Source organism: Capricornis sumatraensis, chromosome 13 (assembly GCF_032405125.1).
Source record: "Capricornis sumatraensis isolate serow.1 chromosome 13, serow.2, whole genome shotgun sequence".
Lineage (NCBI taxonomy): Eukaryota > Metazoa > Chordata > Mammalia > Artiodactyla > Bovidae > Capricornis > Capricornis sumatraensis.
Window position 1 is genome coordinate 88,967,689 of NC_091081.1, and position 13,760 is coordinate 88,981,448.

At 53.4% G+C, this 13,760-nt stretch overlaps 1 protein-coding gene across 1 annotated transcript; it reads right to left on the reverse strand.

The window, feature by feature from the left end:
- Positions 1-1,389: 1,389 nt before the first annotated feature.
- On the reverse strand, positions 1,390-9,632 carry LOC138089604 (uncharacterized). Its single transcript, XM_068984979.1, has 3 exons — positions 9,612-9,632; positions 8,526-8,616; positions 1,390-2,162 (listed from the first exon to the last, which is right to left on the reverse strand). The coding sequence occupies exons 1-3, from the start codon at positions 9,630-9,632 to the stop codon at positions 1,390-1,392; spliced, it is 885 nt and encodes a 294-aa protein (XP_068841080.1).
- Between the last annotated feature and the right edge of the window lie 4,128 nt (positions 9,633-13,760).

Consider the following 13,760-nt stretch of genomic DNA (forward strand, 5'->3'; position numbering starts at 1 on the left):
CCAGAGTTTACTCAAACTCATGTCCATTGAGTCGGTGATGCCATCCAACCATCTCATCCTCTGTCCCCTTCTCCTCCCGCCTTCAGTCTTTCCCAGATCAGGGTCTTTTCCAGTGAGTCGGCTCTTCACATCAGGTGGCCAAAGTATTGGAGTTTCAGCTTCAGCATCAGTCCTTCCAATTAATATTCAGGATTGATTTTCTTTAGGATGGATTGGTTGGATCTCCTTGCAGTCCAAGGGACTCTCAAGAGTCTTCTCCAACACCACGGTTCAAAACCATCAATTATTTGGCACTCAGCTTTCTTTATAGCCCAATTCTACATCCATACATAACTACTGGAAAAAACCATATCTTTGACTAGATGGACTTTTGTTGGTAAAGTAATATATCTGCTTTTTAATATGCTGTCTAGGTCATAACTTTTGGTCATAACTTTTCTTCCAAGGATCAGGCGTCTTTTAATTTAATGGCTGCAGTCACCATCTGTAGTGATTTTGGAGCCCCCCCAAAATAAAGTCAGCCACTGTTTCCCCACCTATTTCCCATGAAGTGATGGACCAGATGCCATGATCTTAGTTTTCTGAATGTTGAGCTTTAAGCCAACTTTTTCACTCTCCTCTTTCACTTTCATCAAGAGGCTTTTTAGCTCCTCTTCACTTTCTGCCATAGGGTGGTGTCATCTCCATATCTGAGGTTATTGATATTTCTCCCGCCAATCTTGATTCCAGCTTGCGCTTCATCCAGCCAGGCATTTCTCATGATGTACTCTGCATATGAGTTAAATAAGCAGGGTGACAATATACAGCCTTGACGTGCTCCTTTCCTGATTTGGAACCAGTCTGTCGTTCCATGTCCAGTTCTAACTGTTGCTTCTTGACCAGCGTACAGATTTCTCAGGAGGCAGGTCAGGTGGTCTGGTAATCCCATCTCTTTAAGAATTTATAATTTTCTTCATGGAAGGAAATCTGGGCTTGAACGTATTTATGGTGTAAAAGTTGTTGTTGTTTAGTCTCTATGTTGTGTCTGACGCTTTGTGACCCTCTGGACTCTAGCCCCCCAGGCTCCTCTCCATGGAATTCTCCAGGCAAGAATACTGGAGTGGGTTGCCATTTCCTCCTCCAGGGGAATCTTCCCAATCCAGGGATTGAACCCATGCCTCCTGTATTGCAGGCAGATTCTTTACCATCTGAGCCACCTGGGGAGCACGGCAACAGCAATATGGTGTAGAAGTAGGGAGCTGTGAGAGATAGCTTCCCTTCCCTTCTCCCAAGAACAGCCCACATTCTGTTCTGCCCTTTCTGACGTCATAAGTAAGGCGCTAAGAGTTGACATTTTCCTCTGGCTTTTACATGACTTTGGACCCTCACTCACGGGCTCACCTCAATGCCTCAGAAGGAACCCCGCCAGCCCTGTGTGGGGCGACGATGGGGGCGACGATGGGGGGGTGACGATGGGGGGGCGACGATGGGGGCGACGATGGGGGCGACGATGGGGGCGACGATGGGGGCGACGATGGGGGGGCGACGATGGGGCGACGATGGGGGCGACGATGGGGGCGACGATGGGGGCGACGATGGGGGGGTGACGATGGGGGGGCGACGATGGGGGCGACGATGGGGGCGACGATGGGGGCGACGATGGGGGGGCGACGATGGGGCGACGATGGGGGCGACGATGATGGGGCGACGATGGGGCGACAATGGGGGGGCGACGATGGGTGGGGCGACGATGGGGCGACGATGGGGCGACAATGGGGGGGCGACGATGGGGGGGCGACGATGGGGCGACGATGGGGGCGACGATGGGGGCGACGATGGGGGGGCGACGATGCGGGGGCGACGATGGGGGGGCGACGATGGGGGGGCGACGATGGGGCGACGATGGGGTGACGATTGGGGGGCGACGATGGGGGGGCGACGATGGGGGGGCGACGATGGGGCGACGATGGGGGGGCGACGATTGGGGGGCGACGATGGGGCGACGATGGGGGGGGACGATGGGGCGACGATGGGGGGGGACGATGGGGGCGACGATGGGGTCGACGATGGGGGGGCGACGATGGGGTGACGATGGGGCGACGATGGGGGCAACGATGGGGGGGCGACGATGGGGGGGCGACGATGGGGGGGCGACGATGGGGGGGCGACGATGGGGGCGACGTCTTGATCAGGAGGTTTCCATTACCTGCTGTGCTGCCACTTGGCCATCTTGGCCCAGATCAGATGAACAGGGACGCTGGGGACATGCGCCTTCACAGAAGCCCAGAACATGGCCCTGGATGGGCCACGGGGCTGGCCCAGTGAGGTGCGGTGGCAGGCGTCCTAACCACAGTCTCCTCAGACAATGTGATGCTCTTTCCACAGAATCTTCCTGTAGAACCAGAGTTGCTCCCAAATGCGTCCCAGCATGAGGACACCAAGATGAGACAGGAGGAGGAGGGGGAGGTCCAGCACCCCAAGGACGAGGTACGTTGTGGTGGTGCCATCCGTCTTCCCAGACCCAGCTCCAGTGCTGACAGTCTGCTTCCAGTAAACAAAGCCACGCACCTCCCAGAGCAAAACAGGTTTACACGTAATTTGTCTCATATTGCCTGGAGTGTCTCCTTGCTCCACATTTCAACCCTTGCAAAGAGTCTCAGTTCCTGAAGGTCACGTCCACGGAAAGGGCGGGGGTGGGTGTTGTTGGGGGGCAGGGCTCTCAGGAAGCAGGTGGAAGAGTATGGCCACAGCTGCAGCTCCAGACACCACCCCACGATGTTCTAACTGGGACGTGACGGAGAGCCCACCAGACACCAGACTGGTGTGTACAGCTACACACTGGTCTTAAAAAATATCAAACCCCACCCAGTTATTAGGAAAGTTTCTGTTCATTGTCACCCTCTTCCTCGGGGGCTCAAGGATGAAGCTAGAAAGTGGGCAGGTGCCTGGCTTTCATTGGGGGGACTCTTCTGCCTACTGGGTGCTCTTGGGCTGGTGAGATGCTCAAGTCAATGGGAAACTCAGGATTCCACACCAGAGAGGGAGTAGCCGCCAGCCCTGTCCCGGCCGTGAGTTCTCACTCAGTCATTCAGGGACTGGTCAGCCCTCTAAGCCTCATCCATGAGCTTCACTGGATGGATGGTGATGAGAGCGAGTGACATAGGGCATGGCCTGTGCTCCTACTCAGTAGTAAACACCTGACAGAAGTGCCTTAATTATAGAATCGGCATTAGTACTGCAGCAGACTCAGGCAGAGAGCCAGGGACTCAGTCCTAGTATAAGCTGGAGGTCAAAGGGAAGGAGATGGTTTCTCTTTTCTTCAGTTGAATGGCTTTTGCACTGTCTGGTAGGAGAAGGAGCCAGTCTCCCCATAGCTGGGTGCTAGGTGCTGGGCACTGGGTGCTGGTCTCTAGGTGCTAGGCACTGGGTGTTGAGTGCCAGGTGCTTGGTGCTGGACTTTGGGTGCTGGGTCCTAGGTGCTCAGTGCTGGTCTTTGGGTGCTGGGTGCTGGGTGAAGCAGGAAGTCCGGGCCTTGGAGCCACAGGGGCCTGGGACAGAATCACTCTTGGTGACCATGATCGTGAACATGGGAAATGAACTGATCTCCTGAGCCCTCAGTTTCCACAACTGAAAATCAGGGCGCACATGTTTAACAGATCAGCAGTTCTCAACTGGCCCCCAGGAGCATTTACAATGCTGGGGGTCACTCTTGGCTATCATGACTGGAGCGGTGGGGGGCTGTTGGCATCCAGAGGGTGGAGGCCACGGGCACGGTCAGCGTCCTACAGCATATATAGGGTGCCTCCTCCATTCCTACACACACGACAAAGGATGATCTGGCCCAAGTTGTCAGCTGTGCCCAGGCCGGGAGAATCCGCTGCAGGGTATTACGCAGACTAAGGTCACAGCAGGCCGGTGCCGCGTGGTGCATGTCGAGCACTCAGGCACTGACAGCTGAGAACTCTGGGTATGACCGGTAGAGGCACGGGACGTGTTTGGAGGGAGCAGGGGTCACGTTGACCAAGGCTCAGGGGACGCACTGATGTCTGGGTTGTGTTAAGTTATCGTATTTGGGGGAAGAGATTCAGCAGAATCTGGAGTTTTTACAGGAACTTCTCCAGAAAGGCGATTGTCCAGATAATTTGGGATTTAACTTGGTTCTGAGAGTGGTAGCCTGATAACTGTCTTCTAGCACTGAAACATCACCAAACTGTGTTTGACACATTTCTTAAGCCTTCTTTAAATATGCAACTTGCTTTTTTTTTTTAAACCAGGCTTAGGGATTAAGAGGTAGCGCTAGGGCCCTGGGAGTCCTGAAGGGCTGCAGAGCTCCCCTCTGCCGTTTCCCCTTGGTTTTACTGGTTTTAATTAGAGAGGTCAGCTGGAGGCTCTGTGTTTTCACTCCAGCTAAAGCCTCTGACCCTTTCTGAGGGTGAATGTTGGAGTCTGAACTATTTCACTGCCATACGAGCTCTCAGTGACCTGAGCTAACCCACGTACTTTTTTTTTTTTTTGCAAACTAATGCAAACAGGAGAGTCTGGAAGAACCTGTTTGGAAGGTGGCCTCCCAATATGTCACAGCTATGTGGTGTTGATCTTGTAACCTACCCAGCCCTTCACACTTTGAACCTGGAGTTTCCCTGATGTTGGGGCAACAGAGAGTTGTTTCTTAGCCAGACTCAGGATGCGGAAACGCAGAGACCAAGGATGGGTGCAGATGCTCGGTGTAGATGGTGAAGACAAGCTGCTGGGCAGGACAGGACCCGGGTGTCCTGGGAGGGAGATGCTGGACAAATTAGCCTTCTCTCTGCTTCCACTCACTTTGGGACAAACGATCCATGTGAGAAGACTCACTTCAAAACAAGAAAGTACTGCAGTCCCTTGAACCTCGGGAGCACAGTTTTCCAAATAATTCAACTTTACTTAAACAGTTCTCTTCACGTGTTCATTCTCTCAGCCTCTATTCCTGATGAGCAAAGACGCTCAGGATGGCCGGCACCAACTGACTGGGCCAGACCCTCAGAGCTCGGAGTAGACTGAGATTTCTTCCTCGCAAGTTCTCACTTTGAAAACAAATCCACCCATTAAGCAGATTTTGTGTCTGTAGCCTTCCTTTCTTTAACCCACCCTCCCTGCTGCATGGTCCAGGCTCACCCAGCTTAGCCCAGGGACCTCCCCCAACAGCAAGCATCTCCCCCTCCTCTCTTGCACGTTCCCACCTGGTCCTTCTCCACTTGATCGTAAATCAAAGGAGTCATCATAACTCAGAAACTCACAGTCACGGGACCTGTAAAAAGGCAGATGTGTGGACAGATGACCATAGACGAGCTCGTGTGTTATCCAGAACTGGGCGGTGAGGCTCTCGGTGGCAGGGATCACAGCTCACACTCACTGTGCTTGTCATGAAATAGGGGGGTCTAGATAGCTACAGATCCCCCCAAGGGTGCTTAGCTTGGCAGGTTCCAGGTTCCAGAGCCCATCCGGGTGAAAGGCTGAGGGCTACCTCTCAGCCAGTGATCACCAGGACTAACCAGGCATCCTAGTTGCCTCCATTTTGGGGGCTTTGATGTCCCGCTCTTCTTCCAAAGCCCTACTTTCCTTCCCACACACAGCTCAGGCCTCGCCCTGCAGGAAGCGCTCTACTAGGTTCACAGATTAAGCCCAGGCTCAGAGTGACCCCCCGGAGAAAGCGATGGCACCCCACTCCAGTACTCTTGCCTGGAAAATCCCATGGACGGAGGAGCCTGGTAGGCTGCAGTCCATGGGGTTGCTAAGAGTCGGATACGACTGAGCGACTTCCCTTTCACTTTTCACTTTCATGCATTGGAGAAGGAAATGGAAACCCACTTCAGTGTTCTTGCCTGAAGAATCCCAGGGACGGGGGAGCCTGGTGGGCTGCCATCTATGGGGTCGCACAGAGTCGGACACGACTGAAGTGACTTAGCAGCAGCAGCAGCAGAGTGACCCCCGGACAGCATCCCAACACAGGTGTGTTTCTGGTGCTTGCAGACACACTCTGCCGGGGCTGGGAGAGCACGCACGGCATATCGCCACCCTCTGGAAGTCGGGCGTGTTCCCAACAAGCAGTCAGGTGAGTGATGCCATGAGCACCTCTGGGGAGAGGTGCTGGCCATGGGCAGGAGATGTGCAGGGTGCTGCCTGGGGAAAGGTTAACTCTACCAGCTGTGGGCACTTTTAGAGCAAATTCTCCATGGCAGACGTCGGCCAGATGACTCAGCAATTAACTCACTTAATAAAAGCCCTTTGCATACTGTTCTGGGGTTCTCAAGGCAAGAATGCTGAAGTGGTTTGCCATTCCCTTCTCCAGTGGGCCACGCTTTGTCAGAACTCTCCTCCATGACCTGTCCATCTTGGGTGGCCCTACATGGCATGGCTCATAGTTTTATTGTGTTAGACAAGGCTGTGGTCCGTGTGATCAGTTTGATTAGTTTTCTGTGATTGTGGTTTTCATTATGTCTCCACTATGATGGATAAGCATCAGAGCTTGTGGAAGCTTCCCAATGGAAGGGACTGGCTGTGGGGTGAACTGGGTCTTGCTCTGGTGGGTAAGGCTATGCTCAATAAATCTTTAATCCAATTTTCTGCTGATGGGTGGGGCTGTGTTCCCTCCCTGTTGATTGGCCTGAGGTCAAACTATGGTGGGGTAGTGGCATTATGGACTCAGTGGACATGAGTTTTAGGAAGCTCCAGGAGGGAGATGATAAAGGACAGGGAAGCCTGGTGTGCTGCAGTCCATGGGGTCACAAAGAGTGGGACATGACCGAGCAATTGAACAACCAACATCAGCATTACAGCCAGAAGTTTAAGACTTTTGCCTCTGGAGTGGATTTTTGAGAGAGTGCACAGATTATACCCCCAAGGTCTTTCTTGCCACCTGTAGCTACTCTGTGTGAAATGGTCATTTCCACCTTCTTGAGTTGCTACTCTTGCTGTTGAAACTAACAAAGTCCTGATCCTGCACTGAGCTTTGTAGATTTCCAAAAGATTGTCCCTGGGATGGCTTTACTGCAGCCGTTTAGCCTCCACCCCATTATGGGGCTGCCTGTCTCCAGAGCCGTCATAGAAGGAGGGTCAGACTTGTGGTCACCATCTCGACTTCTTGGCACAAAGTGTCACTTCCTGATCTGGGACCGATTTGAAAATAGATCCCCCTCTGGGTTGGACACTTCCCACGTGCCATCATTTAATATCCTTCCTGACCACTGTACCTGGTTTCACAGCTGTCCTGAGAGAGGGTGGAATTATAACACGCTCTCTGAGATCACCGGGACCGTAGGTCCAGTTTGTGAATACCCACCAGTGTCTGCCTTGAAGGACCAGGGTCCCTGATGAATGGGCCAGTGACAGTTTACCTGTTTAATTCAAGAGGTTCACTGATTTGCCTTTATACTTTCCAACCAAAAAGTTGTTTCCTATTTGTCAAGTGTTTCAAATCCTGTTGTTCCTTTCACGTAATTGGAGGTGGGTTAGTACTGCCCTCGGCTTTTCAAAACAAAGATGTTGAAACGATACCAAACCAAGGCGTCCTTCCCTCACTAAGACAGGGAGTCCATCTCTCTGAGTTTGTAGCCCGCAGAACCAAAGCCACCCTCAGTATAGGCTCGCTGGCTATCATGCAAACCACCGCATGTGCTCCCTTCTCCAGTCCTCTCACTTTTAGGCGGTCACTGTCTCTCTCTCTGGGAAACATGGCTAATCAGCCCAGAAGGGGGTGTCAAGGACAGCTGGTTATGGGTATCAACTGGGGGCAGAGAACCTCGTGCTCTGTTGAGGGCAGTAAAACAGAGGATCCTGGTGGGACAAAATATTTCTATTGGGTGTGTGTGATCCTGAACATGAATCTCAGTCTGAGACTTTTCCCTCTATTTTAACTTTGCTGATTTAATTTTCTTTATAGGAGGGCCTCCCTGGTAGCTCAGTGGTAAAGAATCTGCCTGCAATGCAGGAGACCTGGGTTCGATTCCTGGGTCAGAAAGATCCCCTGGAGAAGGAAATGGCAATCCACTCCAGTATTCTTGCCTGGAGAATCCCATGGACCGAGGAGCCTGGCCGGCTACAGTCCATGGGGTCACAAGAATCGGACATGACTTAGCAACTAAACCACCACCACCATAAGAGTATGACTCCTTTCTTCTGTTTGACTCCTATTTAAATGTCCTGATTCTATGTGAGCTTGAGAGGAACGTGAACTCTGTTGGGCACTGCATTCTGTATTTATCCATTAGAGCAAACTCTTTAACTTGTTACTCAGCCCCCCTTTTTTTTGTTTGCCCTAAATTAAAAAATACATATTTATTTTAATGTAAGTGTCCTATATGGTCCTTACTCAGATTCACCAAGTTTTAAGCTGTTGCCACATCTGCTGTATCATTCTCTGTGTGCATATATGTATACATGCAAACACACACATCCATTGTTTATACTTTCTGTTCCTCTTGGGGATAAGCTGCATATATTAAGATCAATGCCCCTCTAACCATGAAGACTTCTGTTCCTATGACCAGTCCTGTGGGGTCAGGGCTCACCCTGCTCCAGCATGACGTCATCTTGACTAATTGCATGTCCTAGGAAGGCCATGTTCTGAGGTGCTGGGGCCAGGACATCAATACAGGAACTCTGGGGTGGGGGACAGGTCAAGCCGTAACATGCCCCTTGGATTTCTTTTCATTTATTCTGCTTGGAATAAGCCGGACCTCCTAGATCTGTGGAGCCACATTTTTGCATCCAGTCTGGGAAATTCAGTCACTATCTTTGATCATATCTGCATTCCTCCTCGTTCTTTCCTTCTTCTTCTGGAATTCCAGTCCGAGGCTTTCCCATATCTTCTCTCTCCCCTCGAACATTCACCATCTGGCATGACCCCTCAAGTCCACAGGAAACAGTGACAGTGAACTCTACCATACTGAGGGTCCAAGGCCTTCAAAGGTCCACTTGCTGTGGGGTGAGTGATGACGGTCTTGAAAGGCAGGATTTAGGGAGCCAGAGAGCATATGGAAGGAAAGAAAAATTTTAATTAGGACATAATTTGAGTGAAGTTGGGAGAATATAAATTATGTATTTTAATGAGACCAGGGAGATGGGCCTGCCTGGAGCAAGATATTCAAATATAAATAAAATATGAGAGAGTAGGATACAAGAACATCTTGAATACTAGTCCTCTTGGAGCGGATCACTGTAAAATATGTTTGTACAGCTAAATAATGCAACAAATATTCTAGTTATGAAGATCTGTTGAATTAACCTGTATTCTTCAGAAAAAGTCTGCCCTGGCGGCTCAAAGGAAATCGTGTTTCCAGATGGGACGGTGCAGCGTCTGAATGATGGACGCGAGGAGACTGTATTCCCAGATGGGACCATTGTGAGTGTGGAAAGGTTGGTACCAGGACAGGTGGTGTCAGTCTGAAGTCTCCGGAATTTGTGGTTTGTGCAGTTGTCAATTCTCTGGATTAATTTAAGTTTTGTAAAAGTTGCAGTATTTGTATAAGTATAGCAGAAAACTTTGTTGATCCTAGAGGTTTGGTCTTATAACCTTCATCTGATTGATTTCATAGCAACATGGATCTAAACACTCATTTTTAAAATATTTTTAAATTGGAGGATAGTTGCTTTACGACAGTGTAGGTTTCTGCCATGCTTCAAGGTGAGTCAGCCATAGCTGTACGTATGCCCCCGCTCTTGAAGCTCCCTCCCACCTCCCACTCCATAGACACTCATTTTTAAGTGTTTCCTCCACTGACATTGGTCATGACTGGATTGCAGCCATGAAAACGATCCCCGGCATTCGGTGTGTGCCTGCTGAGCCGTGTGTGCAGCAGCCGGAGCCGGCAGCAGCGCTCACGGGACGGCTGTGCAGGACGCCCGGGGAAGTGCCGTCCTGACGGGGGCGAGCAGGGAGACCGGCCCCCCCGCCCCGGCCGCCCTCAGACCCTCGAGCGCCCGCTCCCCACAGCGCAGGGGCCGCGGCCGCGGCGGGCTGCTGCCTCCGCGGGTTCCCTCTCCTGTCATGGAAGCCACCCGTGTCGGCACCACCGCCGGAATCACTGTGCCCAAGTGACTCCACACCAGGTCCCTGCCGCTCCCGGGTGACTCCGCCTCAGGCCCCCGCTCCCCGCTCCCCGGGTGATCCCGCCTCAGGATCCCGCTCCCCGGGTGATCCCGCCTCAGGCCCCCGCTCCCCGGGTGATTCCGCCTCAGGTCCTCCCTACCCGGGTGATTCCGCCTCAGGCCCCCGCTCCCCGGGTGATCCCGCCTCAGGCCCCCGCTCCCCGGGTGATCCCGCCTCAGGTCCTCCCTACCCGGGTGATCCCGCCTCAGGTCCTCCCTACCCGGGTGATCCCGCCTCAGGCCCCCGCTCCCCGGGTGATCCCGCCTCAGGCCCCGGCTCCCCGGGTGATTCTGCCTCAGGCCCCGGCTCCCTGGGTGATTCTGCCTCAGGCCCCCGCTCCCCGGGTGATTCCGCCTCAGGCCCCGGCTCCCTGGGTGATTCCACCTCAGGCCCCCGGTCCCCGGGTGATCCCGCCTCAGGTCCTCCCTTCCTGGGTGATTCCACCTCAGGCCCCCGCTCCCCGGGTGATTATGCCTCAGGCCCCAGCTCCCTGGGTGATTCTGCCTCAGGCCCCCGCTCCCCGGGTGATTCCGCCTCAGGCCCCCGCTCCCGGGGTGATTCTGCCTCAGGCCCCGGCTCCCTGGGTGATTCCACCTCAGGCCCCCGGTCCCCGGGTGATCCCGCCTCAGGTCCTCCCTTCCCGGGTGATTCCACCTCAGGCCCCCGCTCCCCGGGTGATCCCGCCTCAGGTCCTCCCTACCCGGGTGATCCCGCCTCAGGTCCTCCCTTCCCGGGTGATTCCACCTCAGGCCCCTGCTCCCCGGGTGATCCCGCCTCAGGCCCCCGCTCCCCGCTCCCTGGGTGATCCTGCCTCAGGCTCCTGCTCTCGGGGTGATTCTGCCTCAGGCCCCCTCTCCCCAGGTGGAGCCCTGCGGCCTCTCCTTCCTCCCGCAGAGCTACCTTCCGGTGCCCCGCAAGCAACTCACCCGAACAGGCCTGTGACCCCGGCCTCTCTCCTGAGCTCTCCCCAGGCCGCCATTAGCCCTGCTCACCTCCTGTCTATAACCTGACTCTGCAGGTGCCTGCGCTGCTCCCACCCTGGCGGGATCTGTACCCCTGTCTACCAAGATCTGGGGTGAGGTGTGCAGACTTGGGTGGTCACATCCCTTGGCCCCACTGGTCCCCACGGGGAGTGCTGGCCACTGACAAGTTTGTTCTCTCCACCAGGAATGGTGACAAGACCATCGTGCTCAGCAACGGTCAGCGGGAGATCCACACGGCCCAGTTCAAGAGGAGGGAGTACCCCGATGGCTCCACCAAGACTGTGTACCATGATGGCCACCAGGAGACCAAGGATGCCTCCGGGAGGGTCAAGGTTAGGGATGAGGCTGGAAACATCATCCTGGACAGGAAGTAGCTTCTCCTTCAAAACTAGCCTTACCTGTGACCTTCCAATATCACCTTGACCTTCCAACATCACCTTGACCTTCCAAGCTTACCTGTGAACTTCCAACATTGCTTGTGACCTTCCAACTTATGTGTAACCTTCCAAGTACATTATTTACTAAAAAAAGAAACAACTAATATTTGCGGCCCTAAATGATGAAAACTCATGTAACACTTGAGGACTACCCAAGTCATCCAGAAATTATTAAGGAAGAGACAGCCTGATCCTGGGCTCCTGGTTCGGAAAGGTGGCTGCATCAACACTAGTCCAGCCAGAGAACAGGAAGCTCGCAGACAATGACTCCAGGGCCCCGGCCAGACCCCTTCCTCTCTGCCCACCACAAGAACCAGCTCTGCATGTGACAGGCAGCCTTCCCTGGGCCCTGGGCGCCTCTGCCTCTGCCTGCAGCTGGCCCCTGGTCCTCTCCTCCTGAATTACACCAGCTTAGCCTGACCATCCTGAACATTTTCCTCAGGGCACCAGTTCACGCCACTACAGGAGCGCCCACAGGGAGCCCGACCCAGGGTCTGAGTGACCTGGCCTCATGCCCGCCGCTGCGTGGGTGGTAAGCCACCTCCTGAAACTCTGCATTTTAAAATCTCACAGTCAAGGCAATGAGAGTTGCCCCTTTTATTGTTTTGTAGGCGGCCTAGAAAATAAGACACAAACTGGCATTTAACTGATTTTTATACTAAAATAGAGAGTCCCAAAATACAAGAAAGGAATAATTTCCTGAAAAATCTTATGATGAGATGTTTGTATGTGCCCATGTCTTCATGCGACAGAAGTGAAGTATCATGTTAGTGCCTGGGATCATTTCAGTCCTAAAGTCTATGGTGCACACACCACAGTAGCCTCAGTGGTTGGGTGAGGCTTTTTGAAGTAACTCAAGAGTAATGTGTGGTCTTGGCTTTGATTTGAAAATCAAAGCATTCTATTGCAATCACACTGGATGGGGCCTTTTCCACCCAGGAGGCAGATACCATGAGGTGAGGTCATTTGTCAGATGTAACAGACCAAACCAACCCACTGCTAAAACGCCGAGAATAGAAAAAGTGAAAGTGTTAGCTGTTCAGCCTTATCCTACTCTTTGTGGCCCCACGGACTGGCCCACCAGGCTCCTCTGTCCATGGGATTCTCCAGGCAAGAGTACTGAAGTGAGTTGCTTTTCCCAGGGGATCTTCCCAACCCAGGGATTGAACCCAGGTCTCCTGCACTGCAGGCAGGTTCTTTACCTTCTGACCACCATCAGGGAAAAGCCAGGATTCACTCATTCCTTTGACTATTTTGAGTTGGCTTATCCTGGAAATTTTCATTAAAGCAAAAAAACAAAACAAAACACCGCTCTACCAAGTTAAAGGACTTCTAGCTGTTTGTGGAGATCAGGGGAAGAAAGTAACATACAATTCTGTGGATAAACTGTGTTCAAACACCAGATAATCTGCTGAACGGGCAGAATGCTTCCCAACAGCCACGCACATGAGATCATGGGTCAGAATAAGACAGGTCACCCAGAAGGCCTGTGTGTGCTGTGCGTTCTGGTATGCTGCATATCAGAACAAGCTTATAAAACCATTTCCTTCTGATTCCCAAAATCTAGAACGTACTTTTAAATCTGGGCTTCCCTAGTGGCTCAGTCTCTGCCTGTCGAGGCAGGAGACTCGGGTTCCATTCCTGGGGCAGGAAGATCCCCTGGAGAAGGGAATGACTACCCACTCCAGTATTCTTGCCTGGAGAATTCCATGCACAGAGGAGTCCGGTGGGTCATAGAGTTGCAGAGTCGGACGTGACTGAAGCGACTTAGCATGCATGCATGCATAGATCCATATACCTGCAGCAGTCTGCAGCAAGCTGAGATGGGACATCAGCTTCTCGGCATCTCAGGAGCAGGGGGGCAGGGCGGGGCGGCTCAGCTAACACCTCCGGGCTGGTCCTCCCAGCTGGGAGCTGAGAAGCCCAGCCCAGCATCCTCCCCTGCCTCCACGGCCGCTGTGTCAGCAGCCAGCCTGCAGGTGGACGGTGGCTGGGAACAGGAAGAGGGCGAGGCGTGAGGAGACACGCGGGCAGAGGACCCCGCGTGGCTGCGAGGGCAGCAGTGGTCAACTAACTGTCCGCGCACCGGCCCAGGGCTCTGACCCCTGTGGACCAGAGGTGGCGGGAGTGCCCGCAGAGGCTCTGCTCGGGGGATTCTGGCAGGTGGGCATCCCACGCAGCCCAGAGTGCCCTCGGTGCCACAGGAAGAAGCCCCTTCGTTCCTCATTCCTTCTA

What these genes read in the sequence shown, in the direction of transcription:
- LOC138089604 (XM_068984979.1), bottom strand. Translation starts at nt 9,632, where the DNA reads ATGGCAGAAACCTACACTGTC. An exon ending in TGGCAGAAACCTACACTGTC is followed by an intron (nt 8,617 to 9,611) that starts GTAAAGCAACTA and finishes CCCCCACCCCAG; the next exon opens with AGTTCCTGTATTGATGTCCT. An exon ending in TGACGTCATGCTGGAGCAGG is followed by an intron (nt 2,163 to 8,525) that starts GTGAGCCCTGAC and finishes CTCCTGATCAAG; the next exon opens with ACGTCGCCCCCATCGTCGCC.